This window comes from Entelurus aequoreus, linkage group LG08 (genome assembly GCF_033978785.1).
Source record: "Entelurus aequoreus isolate RoL-2023_Sb linkage group LG08, RoL_Eaeq_v1.1, whole genome shotgun sequence".
Taxonomy (NCBI): domain Eukaryota; kingdom Metazoa; phylum Chordata; class Actinopteri; order Syngnathiformes; family Syngnathidae; genus Entelurus; species Entelurus aequoreus.
Window position 1 is genome coordinate 628,558 of NC_084738.1, and position 14,221 is coordinate 642,778.

At 37.3% G+C, this 14,221-nt stretch overlaps 1 protein-coding gene across 10 annotated transcripts in view; it reads right to left on the bottom strand.

Moving 5' to 3' along the window:
• Positions 1-14,221, bottom strand: part of LOC133655278 (zinc finger protein 618-like) — a 90,552-nt gene that overhangs the window by 56,839 nt on the left and 19,492 nt on the right. For 5 of the 10 annotated variants that reach the window (XM_062055268.1, XM_062055269.1, XM_062055276.1 and 2 more), the window contains one exon: positions 13,118-13,186. The exons of 3 other annotated variants lie outside the window; for them this stretch is intronic. In XM_062055268.1, coding sequence (XP_061911252.1) covers positions 13,118-13,119 — 2 coding nt within the window. In that variant the 5' untranslated portion in view covers positions 13,120-13,186. Of the gene's footprint in view, positions 1-13,034; positions 13,187-14,221 lie in introns of all 10 variants that reach the window. 2 more of the 10 variants (XM_062055272.1, XM_062055271.1) reach the window with 2 other exon arrangements.

The window sequence follows — 14,221 nt, forward strand, 5'->3', positions numbered from 1 at the left end:
TACATGTTGGCTGTAAAGAAATATGGAATATGGAAATATTAAATGTTTACAAGTATCAATTTCCCAAGACTGAAAGCAAAACATTATTTCGTATTTCATTTTATGCCTAGAGACTGAAACACACCTATTGATATTGCACACCCATTGTTTAGAAGGGAAAAAACGCAGACTCAGCAGGGTGTATTTTAGCTGTATTTTTTGGGCCATTGGAAAAACCCTTTTAACACAGTGGTCACATGACTGGTGTCCGTCCAGCAGACACACTATTTGCATCCCCCTCTGACAACATCAGTACATAATATCAGCAACTGGCCCTTGAATAAAGAAAGCAAACCTACATTCCTACTTATCCATATAATTTAATACCTATTGTGTCCTGTCGTTCTTTGACCATCTGTTATGTATTTGAAAACAAGCAAGATACAACAAAGCAGAATTGAAAAAAGGTACAACCCCAACACAAATAGATAAAAGTGAAGGTAATGAGCCCACAAGAACACCAAATGGTTTGGAATTAAATGGGCTTTGCATATCAAGGAGGCGAAAATAAGATAAGAGTGACAGTAATTGGTAAGCACAGATGAATAACATTAGGATTTATGTCCAATTGTGAGACATTTTTCAAAACAATTTTACGCCAAGTATGTTAGAAAACCTCACTGCCTTCACAACAGTAAACAGTCGATATGCATAGAGAGTGAATAAAACTGTAATCGTAAGTTATAATCCTGGTTCAGTACAAAGCTTCAGTTCATCGGTCCAGCTTCTCCTCGACATTATAGCTAGCTAAAGACTCAGAATTCAGAAGAGTTTTTATTGCCATTGTTTGAGAACGGGTTCACAAACTAGGAATTTTACCTGGTGCAATCGTGCAACATAAAACACAAAAGACGACGCTGTACTGTACAGTATTTGTTGACAGAGTAGACGCAATGACTATATCCAAGGTACTTACAGTACACTTTTTATCCTTCATATAATACATCCATCCATCCATCCATCCATTTTCTACCGCTTGTCCGTTTCTGGGTCGCGGGGGCTGCTGGAGCCTATCTGTGCCTCTTAATTAAGAATACATTTTGCATCCCCCCGACCCCCACTCTCCGCAGCGACCATGAATAGCATCATTTGTCAAAGAAATTGTTAGAAGCATACGTCTGAATAACATTGGACCCTTAACATTAAAGAAAAAAAGGACCAATGAAATATAGATCACCTTACTACAAATAACTTTAACATTTAGTCTGTAACAGAAAATATTTTAAATGCATCATTTTATCAAAAACAAAAATCCCTATTTAAACATTTTTTGACTGACTTGACATGACTATAAATTTGCATTATCTGTTATTTGCGGTTTCCTACAAAAGCATTAATGAACAGCCCCAAAGTTTGATGATTTCATTATTTTTGATAGGGGTTGTACAAACATGGCTTTGGTCGGACTTCTTTACTTATCAGAAGAAGACTTCCCGCGTGTTGTCCAAACCAAACTCTGCGATTAAAGGAAAAAAAAACACCTGGGTTTGACACATCAAACCTCAACAACCACCCAGTAGAGGTGGGAATCTTTGGGCACCTCACGATTCAATTACGATTCAGGAGCTATGAATCGATTAAAAATCGATTTTGATGCATCTTTAATTTATGTATATGGATGCAGTTTTCCATTTTTTTTTGTTTCACTTAATACGCGTTTATCACTTGCAACTCTAAAAAAAAAAAATTAATTTGTAATGAGAAACAGTTCAATTAATTCCCACATTTATTAAATTAATGAAAATGTGTGCAAAACTGGACCAAGGAGGCCCGATTATAAAGGAGCTGGTCGAATTTTAGAACTGTCCGCATTGCATTATTTAAATTTAAATAAATCGATTATCGGATATTAACGTTAACTAATCGATTCTATACCGGTCCATGTCCGAATTGCGATGCATCTATAAATAGATAATTTTCCCTACCTCTATTAGTTAGTATCCACGCCGTACAATTAAAGACTGTATCAGTGCCTTATTCCGGTGCGAGTGCAATGCAAACCGGTAAAAACCGGTAAAATTGCATTCACCTGTAACATCCTGGCAGAAACACACAGTCAACGCTCTTTATTTAACTTCATTTGCGACTTCAACACTATTTGCGGCCCTCGTTAAACGTTAGCATCGCAGCGTTAGCCTAGCTAGTAGCCACAAAAACACACTACTTCCACGAACGAAGTTGCATTCAGGAAAAAACAGAATTTTGAGCATCAAATATTAAAACTCAAGCAAGTCCTTTTTTGCACGTTCTCTATGTTCTGTATTGCTGCAATAATATGTTGTCGATTGTACTTCTTATTTTTTAATGTTTTACTTCGTCAACATTGAATTTGCATATCTTAAGTATTTAAATTACTAGTCTGTTCAACTTGAATGTAACAACTCCCAAAAAATAAAAAGCCCATGTTTTATTTTTTTTAATTATAAAACTGTATGTGTCGTCAATTTTTACATTACATATGTACCGTGAATTCCAGACGATAAGCTACTAAATTGTTTCTACAATTTGAACCCTACGGTTTATAAGATGATGCAGCTAATTTATGGAATGTTCTTTGCTGAGGCCAAAATATGTTTTTTTAAATCAGTAGTGACTTTCTAAATGCACTATTTGAATTGTACTTCATTTGTTTTGAGACATTTTACTTCCTCTGTCAAGAGTCTACCACTTTTTTTAGACTCCAGAAATAATTGCCCTGTATTAGATCATAATGCAGCTACAGTACATGTACACAAAAATAAAGGACATAATCACTCTTCACGCTAAACCATTTTAATTCAGCACTAACAGAGGTTGAGGTTTTTACTTTGCCAAAAATGAGGGAAAGAAACCTCTGCTTTGCAATTCAAATACACTGGAAAAGAAAATCCAAATATAAAATCCAAATTTGCTTAAGGCTGTGGAAAATGTTTGCTCTCTGGAGAGGACGGAGAGAGAGAGGGAGGGGAGTAAAAATAGGAGCCAGTTAAAAATGGAGGACGGACGGGTCACTTCAATCACTGCACTGGTTTGTATTATGCTGAGCCGAGACCGGAAAGTAATCTTTTCCTTAATCAAATGCACATTTTCCTGTCGTCTCGTAATAAACGTCTTCCAGTAAGGGGCTTGACCAATAATTTCAAAAAGTAATAACGCAAAGAAATACATAAATCCCCCCTCACCCCACCCACAGCGCCGCATCCCCACCCGAATATATACTGTGTACACACCAGAGACTGCTACAAACTGACGGTCTAGTAAAATTCCAGCAGTATACTGTATACTCCACAATCCCCCCCATAAAAACATTTTCCATCTATATGTTAATGCTGTGAATTAAATTTTAATAACAGCAGATCTGAATCATGCGGAAATAAATCCAGAAAGATCAGGGCCCTAAAATTAGAAATTCAAGACGGCATACGAGCTGCGGCTAAAACCCTCGTAGACTGGAAGATTAAATTTTTGATGGAAATCAAAATTACACTGCAAACACACACGGGTGCGGCAAACCATGCACTATTGTGATTTATGGATTCATTAAACCCCCGCGGGTTTCAGGACTTCCCCCCACCAAACCCTTTTTTTTCCACTCGCGGAAATTAGATTTGCTTTGCAGAATTTTTCACCCCCCAGGAAAAGCTACACAGGCTCTACCTGCACAAAATGGACACAAAAAAGACCATTTTGTATACATAACCACTGCATGTAAACAGGCCTAATTTTCACTACTGCAGCAAATGAATGTCCCTATGCATTATTCATCAAACCAATAAGGTTCAGTTTTACAAGGGAAGGGAGAGGAAGAAATAGGAGCAAAATCACACGATTTTATGCGGCGGCTCTAACCCCTGAAAAGCAAGTTTCCTGGGACTAATATAAATTAAGCAATTTTCGGACATTTTCAGCACAGCCAGTAAAAAAAAAAGAAAAAAAAAAAGAGTAGAACAGTGGATGCTTGCTACGCCCAAAATGGATTCTAAAAGCTGCATTTTAACCCCACACAACTCACCAAGAAGAATGGTGCACAATAAATGGCAAAAAATCCAAAAAGCAAATCGCTTCATTTTACAAAATAGAAAGAAAACCAAGAATACTAAGATGATAATAGCTAAAAAATATTCCTCACTATGTCTGGCACCAGTGAAGTGTTTTTCTAATTAAAATATGGCAGCACAACCTTTGAAGTCTAATGTCCCTAAGATTGTATAAATCGGAAGTCAACCAGTTGTTTCACGTTTTCTTTCACTTCATTGTGCTATTTCAGGTTTCCCCTACATGTAAAGGATCATGGCGCAACGCCAAGGCAAGATTACTGCCGCCACACCTTAAAAACAAAATGTTTCTTTCTTTTTTTCCCTCATTAAATTTTTTTTTTTAACATGAAAACATATTTAAGTGATGTATTATATGACTGAATACACCGTATATAGTATATTATTTACGTACTATTGGCCATAATTAGTTTGAAAAACAGCTCAAATTTCATAAACGTTCCTCATTGCTTTAATTTGAAATTAAAAAAAAGTGCATCTAAATCGGCTGTCAGAAGCGTGTCAGCTGGTCGCGCACCTAAACGAGTTGACACTTGACAGCCAGCAAAAGTGAGGGAAAAAGTTGAGGAGAAAGGTATTTTAAGCTAATTAATGCATTTCTTGTTCAAGCCAGTCTTTTGACATTAGTACCGACAACAGTGTCTAACTTTACGCCGTGTGCGTCTTTGAACATCTGTTTGGACACCAAGCCACACCCTCACCACCACATATATAGTGGCAATCAAGGGGAAACACTGTATTTATTTAAAAACAAGGGACCAAATGGGATTGAATGTTTTTTGTGATAAAGTATTAAGTGTTGATTAATTGCCTTTTATTTCTGATTACAAATGCCAATCCCCTCTGGCTGACACTATTTATTTTTAGTCCCCCAGCTGACAAGCGGTTAACAGCTAATTATGTGACTTCATAGCCGCTCACCTGAGCTAATAATAAATCACCTCCATTACCGCAAATTAACTGCATTTCTTAGTATTTTAAGTATAATTATCAAGTATCATTATTACTGGAGGACGAGGCTAGAAATGTTACACACAGAGAGCCAGCCAACTAACAGCCAACCATCTCCAATCTTCTTTAAAAAAATAGTTAGCTATGCTGAATTCTTCAGCAAACAAAAACACAAAATAACTAAATGTAAAACAAAGTGCCCTGGTTTAAAAGGACATGTTTAAACGTCAGCAGCAACATGAAAATAATTGACCTTTAACAATGGTGTTTTTATAGGTAAACATTATTATAGGACATACACACAAAGATGTGAGCCAAAAACACCAACCCGCCAACTGCTTTATGATGCTGTGTGACAGGCCGTCTTCTGAAAATTACTTTTCAAAAGTAATTAATTATAGTTTCTTGTTACTTTACCAAAAAAGTACTTAATGTTGTCTTTGTTGACCTTGTTTCTTCCGTGTTGGAAGTCTACTTGGAGCTCACACGCAGCCCTGTTACTGCTCAGTGGCCTTGTGGTTAGAGTGTCCACCCTAAGACTGGAAGGTTGTGAGTTCAATCCCCGGCCGAGTCATACCAAAGACTAAAAAATGGGACCTATTGCCTTCCTGCTTGGCACTCATCATCAAGGGTTGGAACTGGTCACTGCTGCTGCTCACTGCTCCCCTCACCTCCCAGGGGGTGATCATGGGGGTGGGTCAAATGCAGAGGATAATTTCACCACACCTAGTGTGTGTGTGTGACTATTGCTGGGACTTTAACCATAACTTTTAAAACCCCGCTCCCCTCTGTGCGTGGAAGAGAAGGAGGGGGGGGGGGGGGACACACAGCTGTCAGCATGCACAGAGTGATCAGTGACACTTCCAAGTCAATCACTTTTCCATTTGGTTATAATTTCCAATATGGCTTGCAAAGATGTTATACAGATGGGCGAAAAGGTTACTCTCGTTTGATCAAATTTGAATGCATTTTTTTAGATGCAAAATGCTAATTAAAGGGTCAAATCTGTATTCGCAGTAGTGCTACTCGTTTTTTTTCAATAAATCGCACCACCTATTTTTTAAATGCTCGCAGTGTACAGCCCTGGTTTAGCTTCGCTAGTTTAATTTTTTCCGGGTGATGGTAGCTTATCCAGTAGCTTCGGTGTGCAGCAGATGCTTTCTCTCGCCACGTTGGCACCTTGACCGAGTTATTTTAGCTTGGAACACTTGAGACGACCATGGCGTGCTTCATTATGTTTTCGCCAGGGTTTGTTTGTCAGCAACATAACTCAAACAGTTATTAGGATTTTGAAAAGAAACCACTCCTCTTATCTTCGGTACTACGAATTGGAACACACTTCACTTCCTGTTTTCTCTCTCCTTTACTGCCTCCCACACCCTCACGTTGCAGTCCCGCGCTGCGCAGACAATTCTGGGAGATGCAGATTATTTTCACACCCGACAAAACAAAAGTGCCAGAAAACAACTACACTCACCTCGTTTTCGTTTGATACCGCCACCCGTCGTGGCATTATTGATAACATTTTGAAACCGCAATACCGCGGTATCTACAATACTATTACATACTATTAAATATGTGCCATATTTACAAATCATATATTTCATATCGATAACACCATGTTGAGAAATCATTGTTTTACAAATTCAGAACAGAAAGTTAACATATGTTAGTAATTGCGATGAAATGGAAAAAGGGTGGATTAGATCAGCTTTGCTTCTTCCTACTTTTTTCCCCCAACATGTTGAATAGAGCAATGGAAATATGTAAAATATGTGATGTATCATATTGAAACGGTATTCTTGTTCTGAATAAACATCAACCAACCAACCAATATTTCAGGGTTCCTCACGAGAAAATCTTACGATGTATAAAATGGAGATGTCTATTTTTTGTGATGTAGAAAAATCCCATATTTTCACAAATTTTCCCAGGAGATTTACCATATTTTCAAATGCAAATGTTGATGCTCCTCTTAAACACATAGTAAAGGTGTTTGTGAAATCCCCTGATGTTGTAATATGTCAAGTATGCGGCAAAAGTGTTGCTACAAAAAGTAGCAGCTCTACTAATTTGTAGCATCATTTGAAAAGTCACCCGCTAGAGAATGAAGAGTGCTTGAAACTCTGCATGTCAACATCTCCGTTCGGTGCCACACCCACAAAATGCCGAAGCAACCATTTCCAGATCAACACCGTATGAAAAAAATAGTCAACAACAGAAGGAGATAACGACCGCAGTAAACTACCACATAGCGAAGGACATACACTATTTGATTTCCTATTATGCAGCTAATTTTTATTTGACAGTTTTTGAAATATCTTGTGTGACATCATGCACAAAATTGCACTTTATTTGTTTTAAACTACTGTCGTGGCGTTCTGTACAAAAAGTGCACTTTAATTTAGTGTGGTTTTGATATGTCATCTTAGTGACATCATGCACAAAAGTGCACTAATAGTTTGTTTTAAAATGTCTCTGACAATCTTGCACTGTCTGTTTTGAAATTACCGGAATGTTTGTGCCACTGCATAATAACTGTTTAATAAATACAGTTTTGGTAAATTGACTTAGTTGTGCTTTCCCTCTCTGCATGAAAGTTTTAAATGAGCATATATCAATGCAGTATGAACAAGAATGTTGTAATGTAGACACATAGAATCATCATACTGCTGTGATTGTATGCAGCAAGTGTTAATTCAAGGCTAAGGCAAAATATCGAGATATATATCGTGTATCGTGACATGGCCTAAAAATATTGAGATATTAATAAAAGCGCCATATCGCCCAGCCCTACTTACTATATTATTTTCACTCTCGCTGGGATGCCAACCGATGGGAAGCTCACATATTTCCGTTTAGACGAAGATTCAATCACAATCCTCACGAAGGGTAAAAAAAAATGTTGCTGCAAATAGCGTCTTTGTGTGTCTTTTTTGCCATCTCGGGGGATATTAGAGTCGACCAGCTTCTCGGTCTACGACCACATTTGTCTACTACCAGGTGAGAGATGCATTAATTATAATCTACAATTTACTTTTAGCAAGTATGAAACAAAGCAGAAACAGCTGCCGGCTTAGCAGCGTAAGATAGCATTAGCTCACTGCTATCAATGTGCCGTTAAAATAAGCCGTCTGCGTTGGCGCTTATAATAATATCACTCATACTTGGTTAATTTTTAGGTCATGACATGTAAATGGAGTATTGTTAGAGCTTTCTGGATGTTTTTAGAGGGTATATAGGGCACAATAGAGCACCCTCGAGTTGTTGACTCAATTGTTAGCTATTTATTTATGATTTTGAATGCATAAAAATAGCTTAACATATGTGATCTTGTCTTACATAAGGATTGTGAATGATAAAAAGCACATCTCTTTCCAATGTTTGCGTATTTCCAGTATTACTGATCTGATAATATGGTCAGGGTGCAGAAGCGTTACTACAGTGACGTAGAATGTAAGGAAATTGCAGAATATTCAAAATGGCTGACTGAATTTGTGGTATTTTGTGATGTTTAGATGATATTTTCACATACTTTGCTGGAGCCTATTCCAGCTGCATTCGGGCGGAAGGCGGGGTACACCTTGGACAAGTCTCCACCTTATCGCATGGCCAACACGAATATGCATATAAAGTCAACTTGTTTTTCCATTCTACTGGTACTTTAAAGCTTTGTCCAGCTGTTAACTGGCACATACTATTCTTATTTAAATAACTTAAACTGTAAATGAATATCGGCTCCAAATATCTGTTACCAGCCTCCTTGACTACTAACATATACAGTTAATACATGTGACCAGTATCAGCCGATGAATCATGCATCAGAAATGGCAGCATAAAACCCTGATTGGAACGTCCCTGTGGACCACTGTCAGGAAATTCTAAAGTTAAAACCATATTTCGCGAAAAGCATGCCTCTAAAGTTGCACAAAACTTGAACAGCCATGATGCAAGATAGTGTATTGCCCGAGACGTAAGACCGGAGCATCAATTGGGTGAACTCTGATGTTTTGCTTTTTGTAAGGATTTTTTTGCGGTTTTTATTTTAATGGACTGCCTTCATCCATTTAAAAAAATTTAATACCCTGGGGGTGTACAAATCATATTTTAACCACACAAACCGCAGAGCTTGAACTGCTGTTTTGTTCAGAGATGGGATGTAACCAGGGTTTCCCCTTAATGTCATTGAATGTGGCGCGCCCCCATGGCATTTTCATTACTGCCACACCATGAAAATATAGGTGTTTTTTTTTTAATTGAAAACAAATTAAAATAATATAATATATTGCAGCCCCAGAAGAAATTACGCAAAGTCTATTGCCAATCTTATGATAACAAACGGCACAATTCCGACAGGTGTTACCTCTAGTGAAAACACTTTCAGGCACGGATGGTGTGTTTGCAAACATGGGAAAAACTGCCATCAAATCCAAACCACCATAAAACATTAACACCAACTGGTCGTTACAGCATAAATTGATATATATAGCCTATTATTTGCGCACTACTGACAAGTGCTGTACCGAAAACTCGACCACTGAAAAAAGACTTTTGATTACTGAAAACCGTGCTGCCGAAACCGGATGTAAACAAAACGCACACCATTGTCTGAAGCGTTGTCAGCATGTCTGCAATGTGGACATAATTTTAATATATCCCAGATATACAAGCATCTACAAAGTGTGCAAATATTAAGAGGACAGTGGCGACTTTTAAAGAGCGAAAGTCAAACCTGAGCAAGTGTGACGTCATGCTCGCCGCAGCTAGCCTCTTTCGTCAGGGGCGTCGAGGGACAGAAGTAGAGTCTCTAAAACACGAGTACATTCTATAATAACACCAGAAGAAGATGCTCTGTTTATTTCTAGTTGTTTTTGATGAAAAAAGTTATTAAAAAGTCTCTCGACACTTGAAAAAATCTCACCAAGTACATTGTACAATAAGCAGCAACAATTGAAAATATGGCAAAATGATAAAAAAATATATATATTTGAAACAGATTTGTTTTTAAATGTATGTAGGGCATGGCCGATAATACGATAAGAATGTATATCGCGACAGACACTTAATCGATATCAATATAAAATGTGTTCGATAAAACATTCGATATATATTTATATTTTTTGGTCGGAAGAAACCAGAAATTATGAAGCAAGATTTGTTTCATGAAGTCACTCGCGCTTTGGGAATACAGGAAACAGAAAGTGTCACTGAGCAATGGGAGGGACACGCTACCAGCCAATCACGTAACAGTATCAACTACACTGACAGTTTTTTTGTGTTTATATAAAGAAGATCCAAGCACATACAACAGATTGCATGGCCTGTAGCATATAGTGCTGCATAACCTGCCTCCTTGTAAGACCTGTGTCACGTGACTGCAAACTTGACACATCATTGGCTGGTTCTGAGACAGGATGGATTGCTTCAGTCTTAATTTACCAGAAGCGGGTATTGAGTCTTGAAGCAACGAATATTTCTGCACTGAATTTTTTTGCACTGAATTTTTTACGCAGAATTTTTTCACACTGAATTTTTTTAACACTGTATTTTAACAAACTGAATATTAATGAAATTGTCAGCTAAATTTGATGTAAAAAAATCAGTTGCATAAATTCAGTGTCAAAAAAATACATTTCATAATAAATCATCACAAATTAACCTCCCTTAGCAACACCAAAGGATAAACAGCTTTATGATTTTTCTTTGGCGTTTCTGCCACACTTATTCTAAACCAGGGGTGACCACACTTTTTCAGCAGGCAAGCTACTTACTAAATGACCAAGTCAAGTTGATCTACCTCATATATATATACATACACATATATATATATATACTGTATATCCATATACACATTTGCACATACATACATATATATACACACATACATATATACATGTATATATATATATATATATATATACACACACACACATGTACACATATATGTGTTGAAATAAAATGGGTTTCTCACGTTCCTGCCAGTCATTGTTTCTTCATACTGAACTCACACCAGCTAGCATCCCCTCTTAAGACCCTTGCTTGTTGTGTATGTCAATCAAGTGACAAATGTGATAAGTAATTTTTAGGTCTGTTTTTTAATGCCTGGCGATCAAGCGACATACCCTCCGCAATCGACACAATGGGCAAACATTTCCAGGGAAAAATATTCCTCTGATGTCGCATGAAAATTTAGAGCTTGAACTGTCATGACCTTCGGAGCATCAAATGGTTAACAGTTGTTGCTTTTTGCGATGCTCTAAAAGATTAATTTCTAAAGTCAAATGCCCGGTAGGAAATCCAAATCGGAATACGACCAAAATGTTATAGAAATTGATGGTGTCTTTAGTCCAAACTGCCAAAATGTATAATTAGCACAGGCATTTTAGTGAAAGTTACAGTACCAGTGAAAGGTTTGAACAGACGTTTGCATTATATTGCATGATCAAGTGTCTCCATTATTTTGACTGGTACTGTATTTTGCTTAAGTCACACAAAACGTCCACATTCTACAGGGTACCTTTTACATTTGAATCAGTATGGTACCAATTCTCAAGACCTGGAAATTGATACCGGTACTGATAATTTTGAGTACGTTCAAATGTGTTAATAAATGTTAATTGTTTTTTAAAGAAATCTCAATTCATTTTATTTAACATTTAACACAGACTAACTGTGCTGTCAAGTAATCTTGTTTTCTTACACTTCTGAGGCCCATTTGCAAGTGCTGTATTCTACTGCATTATTCAGAGGAAACTCAAAACATTTGAATACCGTGCAAATGTCTAATTAATATGTGATATAAACTCATTACAAGCAAAGTGAGATATGTCAAGCTTTTGTTATCATTTTGATGATAAATATATTAAATCAAACCCAAAATGTTGAATGAGATTTTCAATTTGAGGTTTTCGAAACCTGTAAGCCATAATCGTCAAAATGATATAAGAGGCTTGAAATATCTTGAGTTGCATCTTATGTATAAGTTCGAAGAAACAAACCTTTGCACGATCCTCAAATTTTTAGAGTTACATCTGTATAGGAGTTTCAATTCCAAGATGTTAGTTGGCAGCAGTGTATAGACTACAGTGTGTTGCCTGAGCCAGGAGGTAGTCTTTGCCATTGAGTTGAATATGCTAGTCTTTTCTTTTGTGGAGCATTAAGAAGTGCACCGGTAAATATTTTACTTATCACACACCAGCTTTTTGATTAGAACGTACATCTTTGTTGTAGTTGGTATTACAAAATTTAGAAGTGTTAAAATCCATCCATCCATCCATTTTCAACCGCTTATTCCCTTCGGGGTCGCGGGGGGCGCTGGAGCCTATCTCAGCTACAAACGGGCGGAAGGCGGGGTACACCCTGGACAAGTCGCCACCTCATCGCAGGGCCAACACAGATAGACAGACAACATTCACACTCACATTCACACACTAGGGCCAATTTAGTGTTGCCAATCAACCTATCCCCAGGAAAATCACAAATGCAAACTGGAAGCATGTCTACGGCAAATCCATTTTAAAGCAGCATTGAGCTTGTGCATTTTGAAAAGTGGAGCTTTACTTTACTTTTGTACACCTTATTCTTTCTTTGTTGGGATGAAAAACCGTAACATTATCTAAGTGATTGCTTGTTTCCGAGCCAAGTGCTTAAGGCGGTGATTTAGCTGCAACCGGACGCAAAGTATAGAAATATGGCATAATTTGATTTTACGACGGACTTCGGTTGGTATCTACAAAAAAGTACAGAATTAAGTACTCGTTCCTATTCAACACACCGCTTTGCAAGATAAAATAAGAGCTAAATTCAGCGGGTATCAAAGAATCTTGAATGTTTTGCTAATTCTTTGGCTTTTCAAGACACACATTTTACTTGAAAATAAATCATTTCGGCAAATATATTATGAATAATTTCTCATACAATTTAAATTACAACATTTGCTGTGTGTAGATTTGATCCGGACTGCACAAAAAAAACACATGGAAGCAATTGAAACAACATGCAAAATCCTACTTAACATGTTCAGAGGCCTCTACCTCTGTCAGATCTCATCAGATCGCCTTGTAATTTGTTGTGCTCTAGTCGGACGTTCTTACATTTTCTTCTTTCAGATCCGGAAGAAAATCCTTTTGATGAAACGCTATCTCCTTTTCAGCTGTCAAGATCTGGAGAAGATAGTAGCCCCTCAATCAATCATTGATTTTTGCAGATGACAAATGTTTAAGAAGCCTTGGGGGAGGTCTCCCATGCAACAATTACCTTAGAGGAGATGAAATTTCAACTCAACAAACAAAAGGTAGAATTGTCCAGCAAGATTTATTATCATAATTTTTCAGCAGCTCACTGAATTTATTATGAGGACTTGAAGGTCAGCATTCAAATTACACCCTCACAGCAAAATGGCAACCGCTTTGCCTCGGACCCAAATAAAAGCAATCCGAGGAAAATAGGAAAAGTGTTTGCCGTCCGCAGGATTAATAAAATAAACGCTGCATGGGATTGTTTTTTCCTGCACTGCATTTTTTTGCTGGCATGTTCTTTTTTTCTTCAGTTCTCTCCAGTTTGCTGTTTTGTGCAAACAACATTTTTGATCAAAAATCTGGGAAGAAGTAATGAATCCAGTACAAAACAAAAAACAAGGAGACCAGAAATCTGAAAATACCAAATGCCATGATTGCACTGTCCAAAGGCAGGGTTAGTAGACTATTTTTTTTTTAAACATTCTTCAGTTTACAAGATTCACAAAAATTCACTCGTAAGCAAAAGCATTCGAGGCCGAAGGGAAAAGGCTGACTTAGAGCCTGCTGATGGATGCAGTTTTTAAGGTCATTTTGAATTCATTACTGTGAGAAGTACTTTTATCATTTTTTGTAAGAAAAATGAAAATACAAATTCGGACATTGTTCAAATCCAAAGTGTATTCAAAATAAACTATGGGAATTTAACCTCCTGAAACCTAGCAATGTACTTGTGTCCTTTCTGTGTGTGTTTCACATTCTTATTTCGAATGCAAAACATTCAACAAGAAAAATGACGACTGTTGTCTGAAGAGGACATGCTGAGCTTTCCAAAGATATGTGAGAACTTGGTTTACAAAGGCAAAAAACACTTAGAACCGGCTTTCTTTTGACATTATAGTCATGACCTACGACTGGGATGCACAATATGTTGTACCGATGCAGAGAACTCCTGCTTCTCAA